The sequence below is a fragment of the Uranotaenia lowii genome, chromosome 1, assembly GCF_029784155.1.
Source record: "Uranotaenia lowii strain MFRU-FL chromosome 1, ASM2978415v1, whole genome shotgun sequence".
Classification (NCBI taxonomy): domain Eukaryota; kingdom Metazoa; phylum Arthropoda; class Insecta; order Diptera; family Culicidae; genus Uranotaenia; species Uranotaenia lowii.
Genome location: NC_073691.1, coordinates 35,025,926 through 35,046,390, shown reverse-complemented (window position 1 = coordinate 35,046,390; position 20,465 = coordinate 35,025,926). Strand labels below are relative to the sequence as shown.

The 20,465-nt window shown below is 35.8% G+C and overlaps 1 protein-coding gene across 1 annotated transcript in view; it reads right to left on the bottom strand.

The window, feature by feature from the left end:
• Positions 1 to 20,465, bottom strand: part of LOC129739417 (RYamide receptor-like) — a 588,515-nt gene that overhangs the window by 433,285 nt on the left and 134,765 nt on the right. The window contains exons 2-4 of the mRNA XM_055730867.1: positions 13,708 to 14,555; positions 13,526 to 13,639; positions 6,260 to 6,458 (exon numbers count right to left, since the gene is read on the bottom strand). Of these exons, the coding sequence (XP_055586842.1) occupies positions 6,260 to 6,458; positions 13,526 to 13,639; positions 13,708 to 14,366 (972 nt within the window). The 5' untranslated portion in view covers positions 14,367 to 14,555. The remainder of the gene's footprint in view (positions 1 to 6,259; positions 6,459 to 13,525; positions 13,640 to 13,707; positions 14,556 to 20,465) is intronic.

Genomic DNA, 20,465 nt, shown 5'->3' with positions numbered 1-20,465 from the left:
TGACAATTTTGACAATATTGACAATTTTGACAATTTTGACAATTTTGACAATTTTGACAATTTTGACAATTTTGACAATTTTGACAATTTTGACAATTTTGACAATTTTGACAATTTTGACAATTTTGACAATTTTGACAATTTTGACAATTTTGACAATTTTGACAATTTTGACAATTTTGACAATTTTGACAATTTTGACAATTTTGACAATTTTGACAATTTTGACAATTTTGACAATTTTGACAATTTTGACAATTTTGACAATTTTGACAATTTTGACAATTTTGACAATTTTGACAATTTTGACAATTTTGACAATTTTGACAATTTTGACAATTTTGAAAATTTTGACAATTTTGACAATTTTGACGATTTTGACGATTTTGACAATTTTGACAATTTTGACAATTTTGACAATTTTGATAATTTTGACAATTTTGACAATTTTGACATTTTTGACAATTTTGACAATTTTGACAATTTTGACAATTTTGACAATTTGACAAGTTTGACAATTTTTACCACTTTGACAATTTTGACAATTTTGTCAATTTTGCCAGTTTTGACAATTTTGACAATTTTGACAATTTTGACAATTTTGACAATTTTGACAATTTTGACAATTTTGACAATTTTGACAATTTGGCAATTTTGACAATTTTGACAATTTTGACAATTTTGACAATTTTGACAATTTTGACAATTTTGACAATTTTGACAATTTTGACAATTTTGACAATTTTGACAATTTTGACTTTTTTGACAATTTTGACAATTTTGACAATTTTGACAATTTTGACAATTTTGACAAATTTGACAATTTTGACAATTTTGACAATTTTGACAATTTTGACAATTTTGACAATTTTGACAATTTTGACAATTTCGACAATTTTGACAATTTTGACAATTTTGACAATTTTGACAATTTTGACAATTTTGACAATTTTGACAATTTTGACAATTTTGACAATTTTGACAATTTTGACAATTTTGACAATTTTGACAGTTTTGACAATTTTGACAATTTTGACAATTTTGACAATTTTGACAATTTTGACAATTTTGACAATTTTGACAATTTTGACAATTTTGACAATTTTGACAATTTCGACAATTTTGACAATCGTTAAAATTTCTAGTATTCGAAAAATTTGGAACATTTTGTAAATTTTCTTAATATTGTAAATTTATTAATTTTTGTAATTTTTTGAATATTTTGTAAATTTTGTAAATTTTGTAAATTTTGTAAATTTTGTAAATTTTGTAAATTTTGTAAATTTTGTAAATTTTGTAAATTTTGTAAATTTTGTAAATTTTGTAAAATTTGTAAATTTTGAAAATTTTGTAAATTTTGAAAATTTTGTAAATTTTGTAAATTTTGTAAATTTTGTAAATTTTGTAAATTTTGTAAATTTTGTAAATTTTGTAAATTTTGTAAATTTTGTAAATTTTGTAAATTTTGTAAATTTTGTAAATTTTGTAAATTTTGTAAATTTTGTAAATTTTGTAAATTTTGTAAATTTTGTAAATTTTGTAAATTTTGTAAATTTTGTAAATTTTGTAAATTTTGTAAATTTTGTAAATTTTGTAAATTTTGTAAATTTTGTAAATTTTGTAAATTTTGTAAATTTTGTAAATTTTGTAAATTTTGTAAATTTTGTAAATTTTGTAAATTTTGTAAATTTTGTAAATTTTGTAAATTTTGTAAATTTTGTAAATTTTGTAAATTTTGTAAATTTTGTAAATTTTGTAAATTTTGTAAATTTTGTAAATTTTGTAAATTTTGTAAATTTTGTAAATTTTGTAAATTTTGTAAATTTTGTAAATTTTGTAAATTTTGTAAATTTTGTAAATTTTGTAAATTTTGTAAATTTTGTAAATTTTGTAAATTTTAAATTTTGTAAATTTTGTAAATTTTGTAAATTTTGTAAATTTTGTAAATTTTGTAAATTTTGTAAATTTTGTAAATTTTGTAAATTTTGTAAATTTTGTAAATTTTGTAAATTTTGTAAATTTTGTAAATTTAGTAAATTTTGTAAATTTTGACAATTTTGTAAATTTTGTAAATTTTGTAATTTTTGTAAATTTTGTAAATTTTGGAAATTTTGTAAATTTTGTGAATTTTGTAAATTTTGTAAATTTTGTAAATTTTGTAAATTTTGTAAATTTTGTAAATTTTGTAAATTTTGTGAATTTTGTAAATTTTGTAAATTTTGTAAATTTTGTAAATTTTGTAAATTTTGTAAATTTTGTAAATTTTGTAAATTTTGTAAATTTTGTAAATTTTGTAAATTTTGTAAATTTTGTAAATTTTGTAAATTTTGTAAATTTTGTAAATTTTGTAAATTTTAAATTTTGTAAATTTTGTAAATTTTGTAAATTTTGTAAATTTTATAAATTTTGTAAATTTTGTAAATTTTGTAAATTTTGTAAATTTTGTAAATTTTGTAAATTTTGTAAATTTTGTAAATTTTGTAAATTTTGTAAATTTTGTAAATTTTGTAAATTTTGTAAATTTTGTAAATTTTGTAAATTTTGTAAATTTTGTAAATTTTGTAAATTTTGTAAATTTTGTAAATTTTGTAAATTTTGTAAATTTTGTAAATTTTGTAAATTTTGTAAATTTTGTAAATTTTGTAAATTTTGTAAATTTTGTAAATTTTGTAAATTTTGAAAAAAATTGTAAATTTTGTAAATTTTGTAAAATTTGTAAATTTTGAAAATTTTGTAAATTTTGAAAATTTTGTAAATTTTGTAAATTTTGTAAATTTTGTAAATTTTGTAAATTTTGTAAATTTTGTAAATTTTGTAAATTTTGTAAATTTTGTAAATTTTGTAAATTTTGTAAATTTTGTAAATTTTGTAAATTTTGTAAATTTTGTAAAATTTGTAAAATTTGTAAATTTTGTAAATTTTGTAAATTTTGTAAATTTTGTAAATTTTGTAAATTTTGTAAATTTTGTAAATTTTGTAAATTTTGTAAATTTTGTAAATTTTGTAAATTTTGTAAATTTTGTAAATTTTGTAAATTTTGTAAATTTTGTAAATTTTGTAAATTTTGTAAATTTTGTAAATTTTGTAAATTTTGTAAATTTTGTAAATTTTAAATTTTGTAAATTTTGTAAATTTTGTAAATTTTGTAAATTTTGTAAATTTTGTAAATTTTGTAAATTTTGTAAATTTTGTAAATTTTGTAAATTTTGTAAATTTTGTAAATTTTGTAAATTTTGTAAATTTTGTAAAATTTGTAAATTTTGAAAATTTTGTAAATTTTGAAAATTTTGTAAATTTTGTAAATTTTGTAAATTTTGTAAATTTTGTAAATTTTGTAAATTTTGTAAATTTTGTAAATTTTGTAAATTTTGTAAATTTTGTAAATTTTGTAAATTTTGTAAATTTTGTAAATTTTGTAAATTTTGTAAATTTTGTAAATTTTGTAAATTTTGTAAATTTTGTAAATTTTGTAAATTTTGTAAATTTTGTAAATTTTGTAAATTTTGTAAATTTTGTAAATTTTGTAAATTTTGTAAATTTTGTAAATTTTGTAAATTTTGTAAATTTTGTAAATTTTGTAAATTTTGTAAATTTTGTAAATTTTGTAAATTTTGTAAATTTTGTTAATTTTGTAAATTTTGTAAATTTTGTAAATTTTGTAAATTTTGTAAATTTTGTAAATTTTGTAAATTTTGTAAATTTTGTAAATTTTGTAAATTTTGTAAATTTTGTAAATTTTGTAAATTTTGTAAATTTTGTAAATTTTGTAAATTTTGTAAATTTTGTAAATTTTGTAAATTTTGTAAATTTTGTAAATTTTGTAAATTTTGTAAATTTTGTAAATTTTGTAAATTTTGTAAATTTTGTAAATTTTGTAAATTTTGTAAATTTTAAATTTTGTAAATTTTGTAAATTTTGTAAATTTTGTAAATTTTGTAAATTTTGTAAATTTTGTAAATTTTGTAAATTTTGTAATTTTTGTAAATTTTGTAAATTTTGGAAATTTTGTAAATTTTGTGAATTTTGTAAATTTTGTAAATTTTGTAAATTTTGTAAATTTTGTAAATTTTGTAAATTTTGTAAATTTTGTAAATTTTGTAAATTTTGTGAATTTTGTAAATTTTGTAAATTTTGTAAATTTTGTAAATTTTGTAAATTTTGTAAATTTTGTAAATTTTGTAAATTTTGTAAATTTTGTAAATTTTGTAAATTTTGTAAATTTTGTAAATTTTGTAAATTTTGTAAATTTTGTAAATTTTGTAAATTTTGTAAATTTTGTAAATTTTGTAAATTTTGTAAATTTTGTAAATTTTGTAAATTTTGTAAATTTTGTAAATTTTGAAAATTTTGTAAATTTTGTTAATTTTGTAAATTTTGTAAATTTTGTAAATTTTGTAAATTTTGTAAATTTTGTAAATTTTGTAAATTTTGTAAATTTTGTAAATTTTGTAAATTTTGTAAATTTTGTAAATTTTGTAAATTTTGTAAATTTTGTAAATTTTGTAAATTTTGTAAATTTTGTAAATTTTGTAAATTTTGTAAATTTTGTAAATTTTGTAAATTTTGTAAATTTTGTAAATTTTGTAAATTTTGTAAATTTTGTAAATTTTGTAAATTTTGTAAATTTTGTAAATTTTGTAAATTTTGTAAATTTTGTAAATTTTGTTATTTTTTTTTAATTTTATAAATTTTTTAAATTTTTTAAATTTTGTTAATTTTGAACATTTTGTTAATTTTGAACATTTTGAACATTTTGAACATTTTGAACATTTTGAACATTTTGAGCATTTTGAACATTTTGAACATTTTGAACATTTTGAACATTTTGAACATTTTGATTATTTTAAACATTGAATTTCGAAAATTTTGGCACTTTTGCAATTTCGAATTTGAAAGAATTTTGCTGATTTGAATCACTTGCTCATTATTCATTCAATTCAGTTATTTACCTAACTAATTGTGTTAAGCTTCCGTTTTCCACAACTATTAAACCACAGGAACTTGCTCCTGTATGTGGCCAAAACTTCTGACCAATAAACATCCTAGGGAAGAAAAAAAAACACGTTTACGGGAAATTGAATTTTAAACCTCCCTTCTGGAGTATAACTTTGTGGTTTACTCTGCTGGACCCCCCAATAGGTGGTTAGTTGTTGCATTCTTCCCGTTGGATGTTTCCAGTACGTCTTTTTACTTAATTTTTGTTCGCTTGAAAGTTGCAAATGGACCGAAGATTTTTCCGTTTTTTTTCTTCCTCTCTCAGTAGGATGCAACCGAGCCCATTAATCAACTGTCTAATTTCTGTTTTCAATTCACAGGTCGACGCCGTTGTGGTAAACTTACAGCTTCCTGCAAGTCGAAATCTTCCGAAGCAGCTGAGAGATGATGGCGAAGATTGACTCAACTTTCGCCCTGGTTCATTGTTGTTAAGGGCAAACACGAAGACATAAACGACGGAAGTTGTGGCTCACTTCCGACAAAGGTTTTCCATTTTCTGGTACCGGATCTTGCGAAGCGATTTTGGCGAGTTGAGTTCTTCTAGGGTGAGAACCGGAAGCTGTGAATTTAAGTGGAATGTACTGTGGGAAACAAGTTGAGTTTTTTGTTGAGTGACAGGATGTCCTAAAACTTATTTTCGGACGAGGTTTTTCCAACCTCAAATTATCTTCTGCTGCTTGAGATAGATTAGAACAACCAAATTGAGAATCTTCTTGCTCAATTTTTGCCTCGACGGATTTCGAAAACAGATTTACAACTTTTTTACTCGTAAATATTTATGTTTTGTTCTTGTGAATATTTATGTTCAGCATCATAAATCATAAATCAAGTCAAAATTTATCACCCTGAAATGTATTTTAATGGAACATAGCAACTAAGCATTTTTGATCGAGACCATCTCATTCTCAAAACGTTCCCTTAAACCCTTCTACAAAGCTAGAAAAGTGTCATTTAATGCCACATGTCATGTCCAACTGTTCGACCATTCCCATCAATCTAGCTTTGGCCCAGTTCAAACCTGTTAAGATAACTCTAACAAGCTTAACCTAACACCTGTTTGAATAAAACATAACCATGAACGGCAAAGTTTTCCACCGAATGAGAGTAGGTACGAAAGTTTTTCCAGGACTGGTCAAGGGGATAATCCCTTTTCGAGGTTCAGGTCCAGGTCCGATTTCAATCGTATGGGAAAACTTGGCTCCCAAATGAAAAACTTTTCCTAATTCTACGCTTATTTTTTTTTTTCAGCCGCCATTGAACCTACCTTTCGTTTCGATTTGGCCATCCGCTGGTCCCGGGAGTTTTCCGCTTCTCCGGGGGGTCGTTTGCCCCAGACGACGATCGCTATCCGGGTGTAGGTGTAGATGAGCACTAGCAGTGGAATCACGAACTGCGTAATGAGCAGCGTCGTGGTGTAGTAACCTTCCTGCTCCGCCGAAGGCCAGATCTCCTTGCAAATAGGGCTAGGATTTTGTGATGAGAACAAAAAATACACAAATTAGAATCGGTTATTCTTAAGTCTGTAAAGTGTCTCTAGAACTCTTAATATTTTTTATTTTAGTGAACTCGTATGGTCGAAATAAATTTGAAATTCTTGGACATCATGTTCTATCTCATTTTTACGATCGCCATCGAAGGAAAAGAGCTGGCATACGCAGAATCCAAGTGCTTTTGATTTTCTTTGTCGTCAGCCACTAGTCAATCCAAGCATAGCGATACTAGAGGTAAAACACCCACAATTTGATGTATCTTTTTTGAAAAATTCATGATATTGACGGCATACATTCTTTCTTTCTTTGATATCTCATGTTTCTTTAATACTTTTCCTTACCCTCGGAAATGCGATAATTTTCAGGTACGAAGATGTACCAAGACGAACTGAAAACATTAGATTTGATTACAACAGAATAACACCCAGAGGTGCCAGGTGTCCTGATTTATCAGGATTTGTCCTGATTTTCGCGAGACAGTCCTGATTTTTCAGAACAACTCTCGCGTTGTTCTGATTTTTGAAAATTATACACTAAAATGTCCGAAAAGGTCCTGATGAAGTTATAAATAAACTTTTATAAAATCGAATGAATCTGTAATAAAACAGTTGAATCCATTTAAAAGATGGTAATCTTCGGTTCAGATGATATTTAAATGGTGTTTTTCGATATGAACTGCAGGCCAGCCAAGGCGTTTACAGCACCTGTATTTCGTCTTATTTACGCAATCTAAGCTGAGCTACTTCTGATATCCATGAATCAAGAGGTGTCCTGAAAAATTTAGATTTTTTCCTTTGCACTGTCCTGTTTTTTGACGAAACCATCTGACACCCCTGAGTAACACCTCCCTGAGTAATTGGTCTGCTCGGAACCTTGAGCAGCACTGATCAGATATGCCATTGTGCCTGATTTTTCGAGGCTCAGCTTGACAACCTAAAAAGCCATTGTATTCCTCTGATTTTTGAAAATAAGCCTGATTCTGCCAGATTTTAGAGAATGTGATAAAAAAGTGTAGTAAGAAACTGCATTAGATACCATTGGTGAAGTAAAAATGCGGAGCGACGACCAAAAAAGGGTTATAACTTCGAGCGAAATTTCCGTTACTTTGACGTATCCTGATATTTATTTCACCAGTCCCTGATATATAAAAAATTTAGACAACCCTGTCACTGATTGCTTCTTCATAAGACCGTAAGTAGCGGCAAACCCGAAGCAATCGACCATGTGCGCGCTCGGCTAAAATCCCGAGTCGATGAGTGGTGATGAAGAAACAACAGAGAGATCAATAGTGGGCAAAGAACACATGCGAAACATATATGGAGTGTAACGATCGATCTAGCAGTCTAAGATCTAGCAGTCGATCGATGAAACGCAACATGTACACAGAGCCTACTTCGTCACGTTCACCGTGATGTAATTGGCTAACACGCCGTTGTACAGAAGCGGAAATTGTGGGTTCAAGTCCTGTCGGTGAGCCGAGATATTTATGATATTTACGGCTTATGCTTTTCTTTCTTCGATAATCCATGTCTCTCTAATACTTCACATCACCTTCGAAAAATAGATAATTTTCAGGTACAAAGATGTACTAAGACGAAGTGAAAACATTAGATTTGATTACAGTAATCTATCTACTTAGATGCACCACAGATTGAAAGCCGCTCTAGAGTCACTATTCAAGGATGCTACCGATGCCGTACGAAAGAACTGAGTCTGATAATCCAGATGTAGACTCTGGCGATGTGTCTGGATATAATTGGACCAACCGTAACTGGAGCTTAGACAACCCAAGCCAACTCTGTGCCAAGTCCTCGGAGAGAAAGGCTGGGATCTCAAGGACAAATTCAGGCTAAGGCGACAAAAACTATACAAATAAAACGATATTGAACGGCCTTTCCGATAAACACTTTGGTTTTCGGAAAGGTCGTAGCACGGTGGATGCCATTCGAACAGTCACCGAAGGAGCAGACGAAGCCAGGCTGAAAAAGGGGAGAGCTGACACGCGTCTCGGCAAGAGTTCCACACGGGCCGATACTTTACCCGGTATTGTGGAACATCGTCTACGACGAACTGCTGAGACTGCATCTTCCCAGGGTAGTGAGACTTGTGTGATTTGCCGACGACGTGGTTCTCCTGGCATCGGGCCCATCAACAGAGGAAGTCCGGATACTCGCCACAGTAGCGATCGAACAAGTGGAAAGCTACAAGAGCTTGCGTCTGGCTCACCACAACCTGATCACAAACCTAATACCAGCACACATAAGGACGATTGCAGCTGGGCCGTGCGCAATCGAGTCCAACCGTGTGATTAAGTACTTGGGGAAGATGATCGACGATTGGCTGAGTTTCACGAGCCATGTCGATTACGCGGCAATGGCGATGGCAGCCCTCTCTTTGGCCATGTAGAACAACTCAGCGATCCACTGTAGCGGAAGGAGGGTCCTGGCTAGCGTTACCTCGTGCATCCTGCGGTACGGAGTGGCAGCCTGGAAGACCGCCTTGAGCAGGCAGTGTAATCTGCAGAAGCTCCGCGGCTGATGAACCTGCGAGTAATCAGCGCATACCGAACGGTGTTCTCGGTAGCTTCTAATGTTGTGGCGGGGGTCATGCCCATCTCGGTCTTGCTAGAGGAAGATATCTTCTGCTACGAGCACAGGCACATGCTTGATATGCGGAAAATGCCTGAGAGGCCTCGATGTCCAACTGGCAGCACCAGTGGGACAGCTCGGAACGCAGCTGATGGACCCATCGCTTGATCCCTAACGTCGAATTTTGGATGGATCGGAAACATGGAGAGATGGATTTCTGCATGACGCAGTTCTTGACTGGTCACGGATGCTTCACCACCATCGGTTTTAACGTAGTGTTAACTGTCCGGGTTTCGAAGGGGTACGCGCTAACATGCTTGCCGCCTGCGGACCAGGCATTGTGCGGAGGATGTGTGAGAATGACAATACTTGGCGCGTGGTCCACGACCGGTGTTGAGTAACTCCTTCGTTGGGGAGCATCTGAGTAGTGTGCGTCCGATCCTGACAGTAAAGCATACAAAGATAAGACTTTACCTTCTGCGTATACCGAGCTGCGTGGTACGTCGCGCGTCTGTATGTAGGATACCTCCAACGTTACCGTCGCAGAGTATTCGAGTTGAACGCGCCCTCTGCGATGGAGGCTGTGGGGATAAGACAATACCTTCTCCGCAGTCAAACTCGTAGGGGGGAGAGTATTCACGTCGCGGAATACTCTCGGGTAGAGTGGTCTCACGTCGCCGTCGGATAAGCCACTTGAGTCGGGTAGGATGACATCACCGTCGGGACTCATCTGAGTCATAAGCGTTGAAGACCCGGACGTGTGCTGTGACATGCGCGAATCTAGGATAAGCTGCTCTTCATCGACACACGGACGAACAAAGTGGAGAGGGCGTCGAGCCAAGTCAAGCGGAGCCAAGATCTTGAGTCGTTAAAGGAGAGGTCATTGGTCATTTCCAGCAGAGCTGTAAATTATCAGTGTCAGACAGCCAATGTCAGCCGACTTTGATACTGCTTTGCATGTCTATGTCATGTGATACTGATTTTTGGTCAGCGACATGTGCTTACAATGTCATTACCAAGTTGAATGAACGACATCATGGTTGCTACGACTTTTTTCTTCTTACGGCCATCAGCTAATTTTTTTTTAACTGTTGCGCAACTTATAACGTGAAATCCCTCCCATAACAGCCATAGAAAGATGATCGTATGTGTGGTGCGAGTGGAGTGCAAAAATGTCATTCAATATTGACATTGCTGCCTGACCGACATTGTAGCTTGGTCATTCAGCTCGTAGTTGACTTTGATATTCTTTCGATAACATTGACTACTAGTCGTTGGTTGAGTCAAACGAAATTGACTGAAATTTGTCAGCCTTGATTTCCAGTGGTCTCTAACAGAGGCGTAGCGCACGATAGTCGTGCAAACCAAGCGAACCTCGAGCTACGAGTAAAAGCCGAACCTCGAGTCGTTAGGGGAGAGGTCCATAGTCTGGAATCGTAACCACTTTGAGAATGCCGATGAGCGCTTAAGCGCGGACTTGGTCTCCTATCTCGGGTACAGCCTTCGATGCAGGTCCGGATGGGAATTATGACCAGAGGCCCCAGGTCTTCATGGCGTAGGGGTGCATAGTATCATGAGTCGACCAATAACACCCATGGACCCAGAGTAGCATACTAGGGGGACGCGGGGGCTCACCGTGTCTTGGAATGCAATCCATAAAAAGGATTTACCACCTGGGTGATAAAAAAAAAAAATACTCCACGTATACCTCATACTCTCTAAAATCCTCTTGGGGCCGCAGATTTTCACCTCTAACAGTCGTTCATCTTCCCTTTAGTACTGGGTAGTCATCTAGCGCTAAAGCACTTCACGGCATACTCACAGACGAAACCACTTCATTAATGCCTCTCCTCATAACGACTCTAAGCCTGAACTCTCCTTTAACGTCTCGAGAACCGACATTGCCTGGTAATGATTTGAGGTTCCCGAACAATTGTCTAACGATTCGGGATCCGACGCAATGACTTAAGGTAAACTCACACATACCTCTCCTCTGCACGACTCAAGACCTCTAGCGACTTGAGATCTGACCTCTTTTGGTAAGAATTTGAGGTTGACTCAAACCCTGTTGACTCTCATCATGAAGGGTTGAAGTTGAACGAACAAACTTCTAATTCTGGAGACTCTAGGTCTAACCTCACCTCTAATGACTCATAGCCCCAGGACCTGAGACTCGGCATCTTTTGCAGGTCGTGTACCGATCAATAGCAGCTTATCCTATGGCTGTCAACCTGACAATTCGGTTTTTGGAAAGGAGAATCTACAGGGGCTGGCAATTGAACTGCTGCATTACTTCAACAGTAATTATTTCGTTGCACACGAAACACTATTGAACGACCCCTCGTCGCTTTGTTTACATTAAGTCTAAGCTATCATTGGATGTAAGTGTTACTTTTGTAATCAGGTGTTATCCGGAAAAATTGATCTCAAACAGAAACTTAGCGCAGTGGTTACCTTGTACCTAGCTGGCAAACGGCAGAAGGACATAGTTCGTGAGCTGTCCGATATAAGTGTGTGCAGAAGTTTTGTATACCGTACAGTTAAAAGATACCTGAAGACCAGAAGTGCCCAAAATCGGTATGGTGGGGGACGCCGACCTACTGTGATGACACCTGTCATGGTGAAGATCGTCAAGAAGCGCCTTAAGAGAAATCCTCGATCGGATTGAAGTCTCCGTCGGATCCTGAAAGATAAACTTCAAACCATGCTCTACAAAAAAAAAAAAAAGAAAATGCTCTACAAGATCCAACAGGTTCGAGACCTTACGGTGAAGCAGAAACGAGAACGGGTAAAAAGAGCGAAGGCGCTGCTAAAGAAAGCGGCGGAAGGAAAGTTGAAGGATATCGTGTTTACCAACGAGAAACTCTTCAACGTACAGCAGTTCGTGAATAAGCAGAACGACAGAGTTTGGTTGCCAGACAGATCACGAAGCCATGCCGACTTGCTGACGGCCACCCGGCGACAGAAACCAGCATCGGTGATGGTTTGGGCCGGAATCACCCGTGATGACCAGACTCCGCTGGTTTTTGTCCCTGAAGAAGTGAAGATCAACCAAAATACATAACGGGAACTAGTTCTACAGAATGCCGTCGCACCGTGGGAACGTCGACATTTTAGTTCCAGGGATTGGGTTTTCCAACAGGACTAGGCGCCGGCTCACAAAGCGAAGAAAACCCAACTTTGGATTGCGCATCATTTTCCAGAGTTCATTTCGAGCTCCGAGTGGCCGGCGAGTTCGCCAGACCTGAACTCTAGGGACTTCGCTTTTCGGAGTATGTTGGAGGCCGAAGTCTGCTCTAAGAAACATGAAGATGTGGAGGTCCTGAAGCGACATCTCGTGACAGACTGGGATAAAACACTACAAGAACACCTGCGGGCCTCATACGATGCGTTCCTCGACCGTCTGCGGCGAGTGGTTAAACTCAAGGGCGAACAAGTCGAACTTTACCAGTGAGTTTTGAAAAAGTAATTTGTTTTCAAGAGAAATTGAACGAATTTGAAATAAAAAGTTGTTGTTTTGTTCAATTTACATGTTTATTTCAATATAGCACTTCAATTGCCGGACCCTGTAGAGCTGATACTATCCGACTTGAGTCAGAATACGCGAAATTCATAAACTATAAGAAGGAGAATCCTTCCCTGCTAAGTTTTAACCATCGATGTTAAGCCATTGCCCCACATGATTCGACTTCCCTGTACATGGTATAACAAAAAGAAAGCTTTTTTAGAAAACCAAGTCCTGACCTAAGAAACTGAAATCTGCTTACGAACTATTGACCTACTCCACATGATTCCAAACCAGGATTCGTTCTCTTTGTCATATACAGGGTGTTCAATAGGTTCGAATACACTTTTTGGCTCATTGTTTTGGTAGACCCACATTAACTATATCGCATATTTTTAAAAATTTCGTACTATCACCTGACAACTATTCACGGTGCTGAAACAGCTTTTATCATTAAGTGTTCGAAATTTCAACACCGACTAGCGGCATAAAGCTCCACCTTAAGGGTAGAGTGCCAAGAGTCCAAATGAGCGGAGTTTCCCATGCGTAGGTATAGGATCATTTCAACAGATAAAGACACGAATGCCGCAGAGATGGTAAAGTGTCTCAAATAAACAAAAATAAATGTCAACAGATAAGACACGAATGCCACAAGGATGGTAAAGTGTTATTAATTAAAACCTTAAAAATACAAGGAGTATTATTAGAAACGAGCAAGACTTTCGCCGGTTCAAGTTATCTGCTCGCTATGAAACATTTTTTGCCCTAGGCTAGAGTCATGGCGCAAACCACTCATTACTCTGGACGCTTAACCTACCCCCGGCGGCAAACACACCCAGATGAAGTCAAATCTACAATCTATGAAACTTAAAGATACTTTCGAGATATCTTTCGTAAAAGTTTAATTTGGATATTAATAAATTGTTTTTTTTTTTCTTTATACTTACAGATCACACATGGAATGCCACTCGGTAGGAACGATCAGCGTCGAGAAGATCGCAATCGGTGCCGCCGTTATCAGCGCAATGATCCACACGATCCCAATCAGGACTTTGGAACATCTGCAGAAAAAGACCAATAAATACAAGTAACTATAGCTCTCGAAAAACACCACTCTATTCAGACTTACGTCTTCGTAATCCTCGGCTTCAGCGGCCACATGATGGCGATATAGCGATCGCCACTGATGGCCACCAGGGTATACGCGCTCACCAGCACCGATACGGCCTGGGTATAGTTAACGAGGCGGCACATGGCCAACCCAAAGGGCCAATACTGCAGCACGAAGGACGATATGAAGGTAAACGGAACGCAGAACAACATCATCATCAGGTCCCCCACGGCCAGGTTGGTGATAAAGTAGTTCGTTACGGTTCGCATTCTCGGATTAGATTGGACTATGAACAGTACTATTGAGTTGCCGATGACAGCCGTAACGAACACTAGCACGTACAGGAAGTAGCTGGTGATCTCGAAGTACAGACCCGCCCAATATCCGCTGCTGCATTCGACGGGGCTAGGATGAGGTGGGACTCCAGCTCCATAAAGTGAATGGTTCGATTCATTTCTTAATCTGGCACTGAGCAGCTCGATGTAGTTCTGCTCCTCTGTCGATGTGACGTACGGGAAGTTCGGGGCGTAGATTTCGTACGTATCGTTTAGGGCATTTTCGGCTAGACCACTGCCGACCGCATAGCCGGACCCATTTCCGCCGGAAGTCACCAGCGAATCATTGCGCCAGGATCGGTTAAAATAATCCGCATACTGAATGGTATATCCGGTACTCATCTTGAAGGCGAGTTTTCTTTCCTTCTCCTTCAGCCAGACACGTGTCAGTGGGATACTATTATACGCGTAGTAATACTACAAACGTCTTCGTTGTCGTCACTCGGGATTTACCATCGACAAACTCATCGTCACGTAATGATGCATTGGCCATATTGTTGTTGTGGTGGGTGGCGCGCGTGGAAGATTATCCTGTTCAAGGGAGAGAAAGAAAGAAAGTTATTAGAAGTTGTTTTCTGGAACCACGTGGAACGTGCTCTGATCCCGGAACCACCTTCCCCCTCCGATACAAATCGTCTTACTGCTGACTGTTACAATAATGTAATCATGCGTTCGTCGTTGATAGAATAACGGAACAAGTTGTTTGATGATGGTGACACCCAAATGCGGCAACGAAGCAAATCTCATTCCGATGGAGAAGGACACGGATCTGCTGAGCCGGGTCGCAGTTCATCATCGTTATTCCGACCAGAAGCTGAACTGATTAATCTTCCACAATACCCTTGAGCAGTTGAATGAAAAGAACGTGTCACTTTGGTTGGATGTTGATACTATCTTGTGTATGCTTAGCGATTGTATCGTAAAAGAGTTATTTTCTCCTGAAGGTTCTTTAGGTGGATTTTGTACCATAAATTGGTTCAGTGGAACATAAGCTACAAAAAATGAGCAGAACTAAACCTGATAGACTAAGAAAACGTACGTAAGCTTCCAATTTCACGTGATTACTTATCTGATTAAAATGAGGCACTTGAATCATTTTTGTATCATTTCAATATTATTTTTGATTTTAATAAATTCCGTGTCATTATTAAATCATTTTTATGTCATTTTTGTATTATTTGTGTGAGTTTTTGTATCATATTTGAATAATTTTTGTATCATTTTTGTCATTTTTGTCATTTTTGTCATTTTTGTCATTTTTGTCATTTTTGTCATTTTTGTCATTATTGAAACGATCGTTTGATGAACATTCAGAATACGAGCAAGATGAAGATGCATTAGCTAACCAAAAAAGTCATGACACACGTGCTAATTTAGAGGTGACATATCTGCGAATAAAAGGTTTTATTGCAAATAAATTGCGTTCACATAAAAATTATTTTGTTCCAAGTGCTCAAACTGTACCCCTATCTCCAGCCCTTCCCAGAGTAAAACTCCCTGAAATCAAACTTCCTACATTCGATGGATCGATGAAAGAATGGCCGTCGTTTCGTGATACATTTTTGTCGCTGATAGATTCCAACCCTACACAGCAAAAAAATTCTAAAAGTATACGGAATCTAAAACACGAGTGATCTATTTTTTCACAAGTGTAATTAAAAAAAGATGTAATTTTCCACTCCTTTTGATGTAATTTTAGTCTTTTTTCAAAAAGCGATTAAAAATAAATTGTTTTGGTATAATTTTACATTCTGTGATGTAAAAATAAAGCGGCCAATGAAATTTATATCACAAGTAGTGTAAAATTATATCTGTTTGATTTAAAATTGACTGAAACTGTTTGTTTGTGCCATTTGCCAGTCGAGTCATTTATCGGAAACTGAGTGTCTTCGTTCCAAGACGAAGCTCCATCATCTCTATGGTAAAAATGGTAGGTTTTTAAATTAGCAAACAAACGAATGATGTTATGGAAATTAATTATTTGTTTCTCGATTACAGCGACGGCAGGTTTTAAAGTGGCAGGGATCCGAAATTTGATTGCCAGGAGAGGAATTTGCCTGAACGATCCGAGGCATTTGTAAGCAAAATCTATCCTGACCCGACAGTGATATATGGATCCGGACCATGACAGTCCGGAACGGAATTCCCCTTGGTCCCCCAGTGACGCTGATCGGTTAGAATATCAGTAGAATGCCCCAGCCTGGTGGTGCTCGTGATGGTGGGTGTACTTTGTTTTTCTTCATTATTGATGTTTTTTGTTAAATAAATATTTAATAGTAGTAAACTAGTGTAATTTTTCTTTTCAAAAGGCTCATAATATTCCATAAAAATGCAAGTATCCCGAAAACAAATCTAAAATTTTACATCGCTGTGTATTTTTACACGACAATAAGCTGTTCCCTTTCCGTGCATCGTTTTTGGTCTAAATTTACACGCCTCAATGTAATGATGATGTAATTTAAGATTATAAACGATGTTCCGTTTTCGTGCATCGTTTTCAATCTAAAATTACACGAATTTTTCTTGCTGTGTATGCTTGGTGCTGTGGAAAAATTTTCTTATTTCGTTGCCTCTCTTTCCACTGAGGCCAAACGTGTGATCGAGGTTATCGAAATTACAGCCAACAATTATTCTATCGCATGGGAAATTCTCAAATCGAGATATGAGAACAAATATTTACTTGTAAAATCTTACTTAGAATCCCTGTTTGCTGTTGAGCCTATCAAAAAAGAATGTGCTGAATCATCAAATCGACTTGTTGATGATTTTGAAAGAAATTTAAAGATGCTTGAATAGGTGGAGGAATCGCCCGAAAAATGGAGTATCATTTTGGTCTTCATGCTTAGCTCTCGTCTTGATCCTGCAACAATGCGTTTCTGGGAGACACACAGAAAATCAACGAGTGTTCCAACCTACACGGAACTTTTAGAATTTTTACGTTCCCATGTGCTTGTTCTCCAATCTATTGCAGCATCTAAACCACAATCGTCAGATACTACTCGCTTCTCCCCTTCACAGCGTCCCTTCCCATCAATCTCGAGGCAAGCAACATCTCACTCAGCCATCACATCGAATAAGTCTTGCTTATTCTGCAAGAAACCTACACACTCGCCTTATCATTGTGAGGTGTTTCGGAATCTAACTCCAATCCAGAGGTTTGAAGAAATTAGGAAGAACAAACTTTGCATCAACTGTCTTACTTCGTCATCACATTTAGCAAACAAATGCCCAAGTGGAACTTGTCGTGTTTGCTATCTAAAACACCACACAATGCTGCATCGAAACATAAATCCTAACCAATCCAACCAAATTATATAATCGAGTCAACACATCGAACCTACAGAACCTCAAATCCCCACGGTCCCTGCCCCTTCGACAAGTCACATTTCGCTATCCTCTCGTCATCGTGCTCCTGCAATCATACTTCTTTCAACTGCACTAGTGAAGGTTTTCGATTCGTCTAACACTTTCATCTGTGCCCGTGCACTCGTGGATTCTGGCTCGCAACTCAACTTCGTTTCGGAGCATCTTATGCATCAACTAAATATTCAACGTACCAGAGAACTGGTTCCTATTAGTGGGATAGGACTTGCAACTACAACATCGAAGCATTCGGCTAAATTTCGCATCCAGTCTCATCGTTCTGATTTTGAAGCCAACAGGAATTTTCACGTACTAGGGTAAGTGAGCCCTATTTTGGCATGGTCCTTATCTTGGCATGCCAACATGCCTTTTCATGTTTTTCAGGTCCAACTTGAGCTAAAAAACCTAAAATGACTTTAGAGCTACCAAGCCAACACATTGACGCCTCAACTTTGGATCACCCAGCGGATATCGTTCTAGCGGACCCTTCGTTTTGCAAACCTGGTCCGATTGATTTAATATTGGGCGTCCAAGTTTTCTATGATTTGCTACAAGAAGGCCAACATAAGACTGATGGACATCTAGTATTGCAAAACACAGCCTTGGGACGGTTGGTATCTGGGAAGGTAGCTGACAATTCTCAACCAGCTGTTGTCAACGTCGCTCGTATGTCTGCTGAGTGCTGAGGCATCATCAGAACAATCCCCCACACGATTTTCGGAAAAATATTCGCTCAGCAGAACACAGTCAATGGAAGAAGCAGATAGTGAAGAATATTTTGCCAAAACTACTAGCACTAGTAGTTTCATCGTATCCCTTATCGAAAACCTGTTGGCCATTTCGCAAATTGAAAATCTTAGAAACATCTTGGATCGTCGTTTACATTCACTCGAGCATTACCTCAACGCAAATTGTTTTTCGAAAGAAATTTATTCTAAAATTACAACATCATATCCAGTTATGGCTCGCCCTCGTTTGAGATCCTTTTTCCCAACACTGGCCAAAGGAATATTGCGCGTCGGTGGCCGGCCGCCACTTGTGCCGGTGTGCATCAGTGGATCACAACTGAAAATCGCAAAAAATCGTAAAAGGTTTTGGCCGTTTCGCTTTAAACGCCTTACTCGAAACCAATCGCACCGGAATCCAGAGAAGAAACTTCGCTGGGCGATGCAAAGTAACAACATAATGGCTTTGCGAAACAATAACTACGTAGTAAATGTGGGGACAGCACAGGGAGACCATCGAATACTCTTGGGTAAAATTTGCTCGAAACAGATCCAACAAAATGAATCGTTCCTTCAAGGAGGCAACTAAGTGCCTTCCACCAATCGCAGTACTCAACTGCGCACCGTTGGGGGGTCGAAAGACCTCCCATCCATGTAAGTCTGTATTATATATTGAATTTCAAAATAGCTTATGGAATGTTTCGTCCCCCTCCATGCCCTGATGTCATCTGCTCCAACCCACAACCACGAGCGAGTCCCGAAAGCTAGCAATTCTCAAGTAATCTGCATCTGTTCTCACCGCATCCACTGTTGTCGTATAGACCTGTGTTTTCGCAACGAGGCAGAAAAGATTCACAAGAATTTGCTGAGCTTTCTCCTGGCAGTTGATCCTCACCCAGAAGGAAGGATGTCTGGTTATTTGTCGCCCAACTCGTATCGCAAACGTCCCGAATGCACAAGTACGCTCAGTATCTTGGTGCCAACGTTCATCGTCCGGTTAAGGACCCGTGGAGGCCGGTTGCCTCCAACCCAGTTAAGTCGTTTAATTTTTTCCATTTACCTTGTAAAAAGCCGCCTCTGTTTTGTTCCAGAGTTCATTCGGCCAATGGGGAGGCAGCGGAGAGACGTCAACAACCCGAAGGAAGACAGATGGGCAACATATTCACTATTTGCTGGCTCGTAATCAGCTGACCATTCGACCTTGCCCACCGAGTTCGATCACCCACTAGGACGAAGAAGACGGATCGACCGAGCAATCACATGGATGACCCGACGAAGCACGTGGTGTGTCCGAAGCGGAGGAAAACATTCCAACCGAAGCAGAGGACAACATCGTACCGAAACATGATCGACATTCAACGAAGCAGCAGAGCAATCGCGCATCGATGAATGATGCTACGTATATTGGAAAGTTGTGAAACACTCTTGAATTAGTTTTGGTAATGAATTTGATAGCTGTATGAGAAGCAAGGATATTTGCAAGTTAGACTCAGTTTTGCAGCAGGAACAAATTTTATTGTTAAAAAGTGTTACCTTTTTCACGGTGGCCGGCATGTTCACGCGTAGCGGAATATATTGTCGTCGGTTTGTCATAAAATTAGGAAGAGAGCTTATCTCTCTTATCAATAAGAATTCTATCCCGATCGTTCGATCGAGAATCTGATCACCAGCACGTTCGTGCCTATTGTTGCTAGATCTAGGTAGATAGTAGCGATATCAGCTTAAAAAGCGTGTGAAGCAGAGGGCTTCCCAGTCAGTAGCCAGTAAAGTGCCACACAGTTTATACCTCGAACCGCGTTTCGTTTTCGTTCGTCAAATAAATTGGAATTTTTAGAAGTTCTAAATTTTTGTAGTTCTATTTTCCTCAAGAACAATCTTCCGAATTTCGTACAGTCATTTTTGTCATTTTAATCATTTTTGTCATTTTTGTCATTTTTGTCATTTTTGTCATTTTTGTCATTTTTGTCACTTTTGTCATTTTTGTCATTTTTGTCATTTTTGTCATTTTTGTCATTTTTGTCATTTTTGTCATTTTTGTCATTTTTGTCATTTTTGTCATTTTTGTCATTTTTGTCATTTTTGTCATTTTTGTCATTTTTGTCATTTTTGTCATTTTTGTCATTTTTGTCATTTTTGTCATTTTTGTCATTTTTGTCATTTTTGTCATTTTTGTCATTTTTGTCATTTTTGTCATTTTTGTCATTTTTGTCATTTTTGTCATTTTTGTCCATTTTGTCATTTTTGTCATTTTTGTCATGTTTGTCATTTTTGTCATTTTTGTCATTTTTGTCATTTTTGTCATTTTTGTCATTTTTGTCATTTTTGTCATTTTTGTCATTTTTGTCATTTTTGT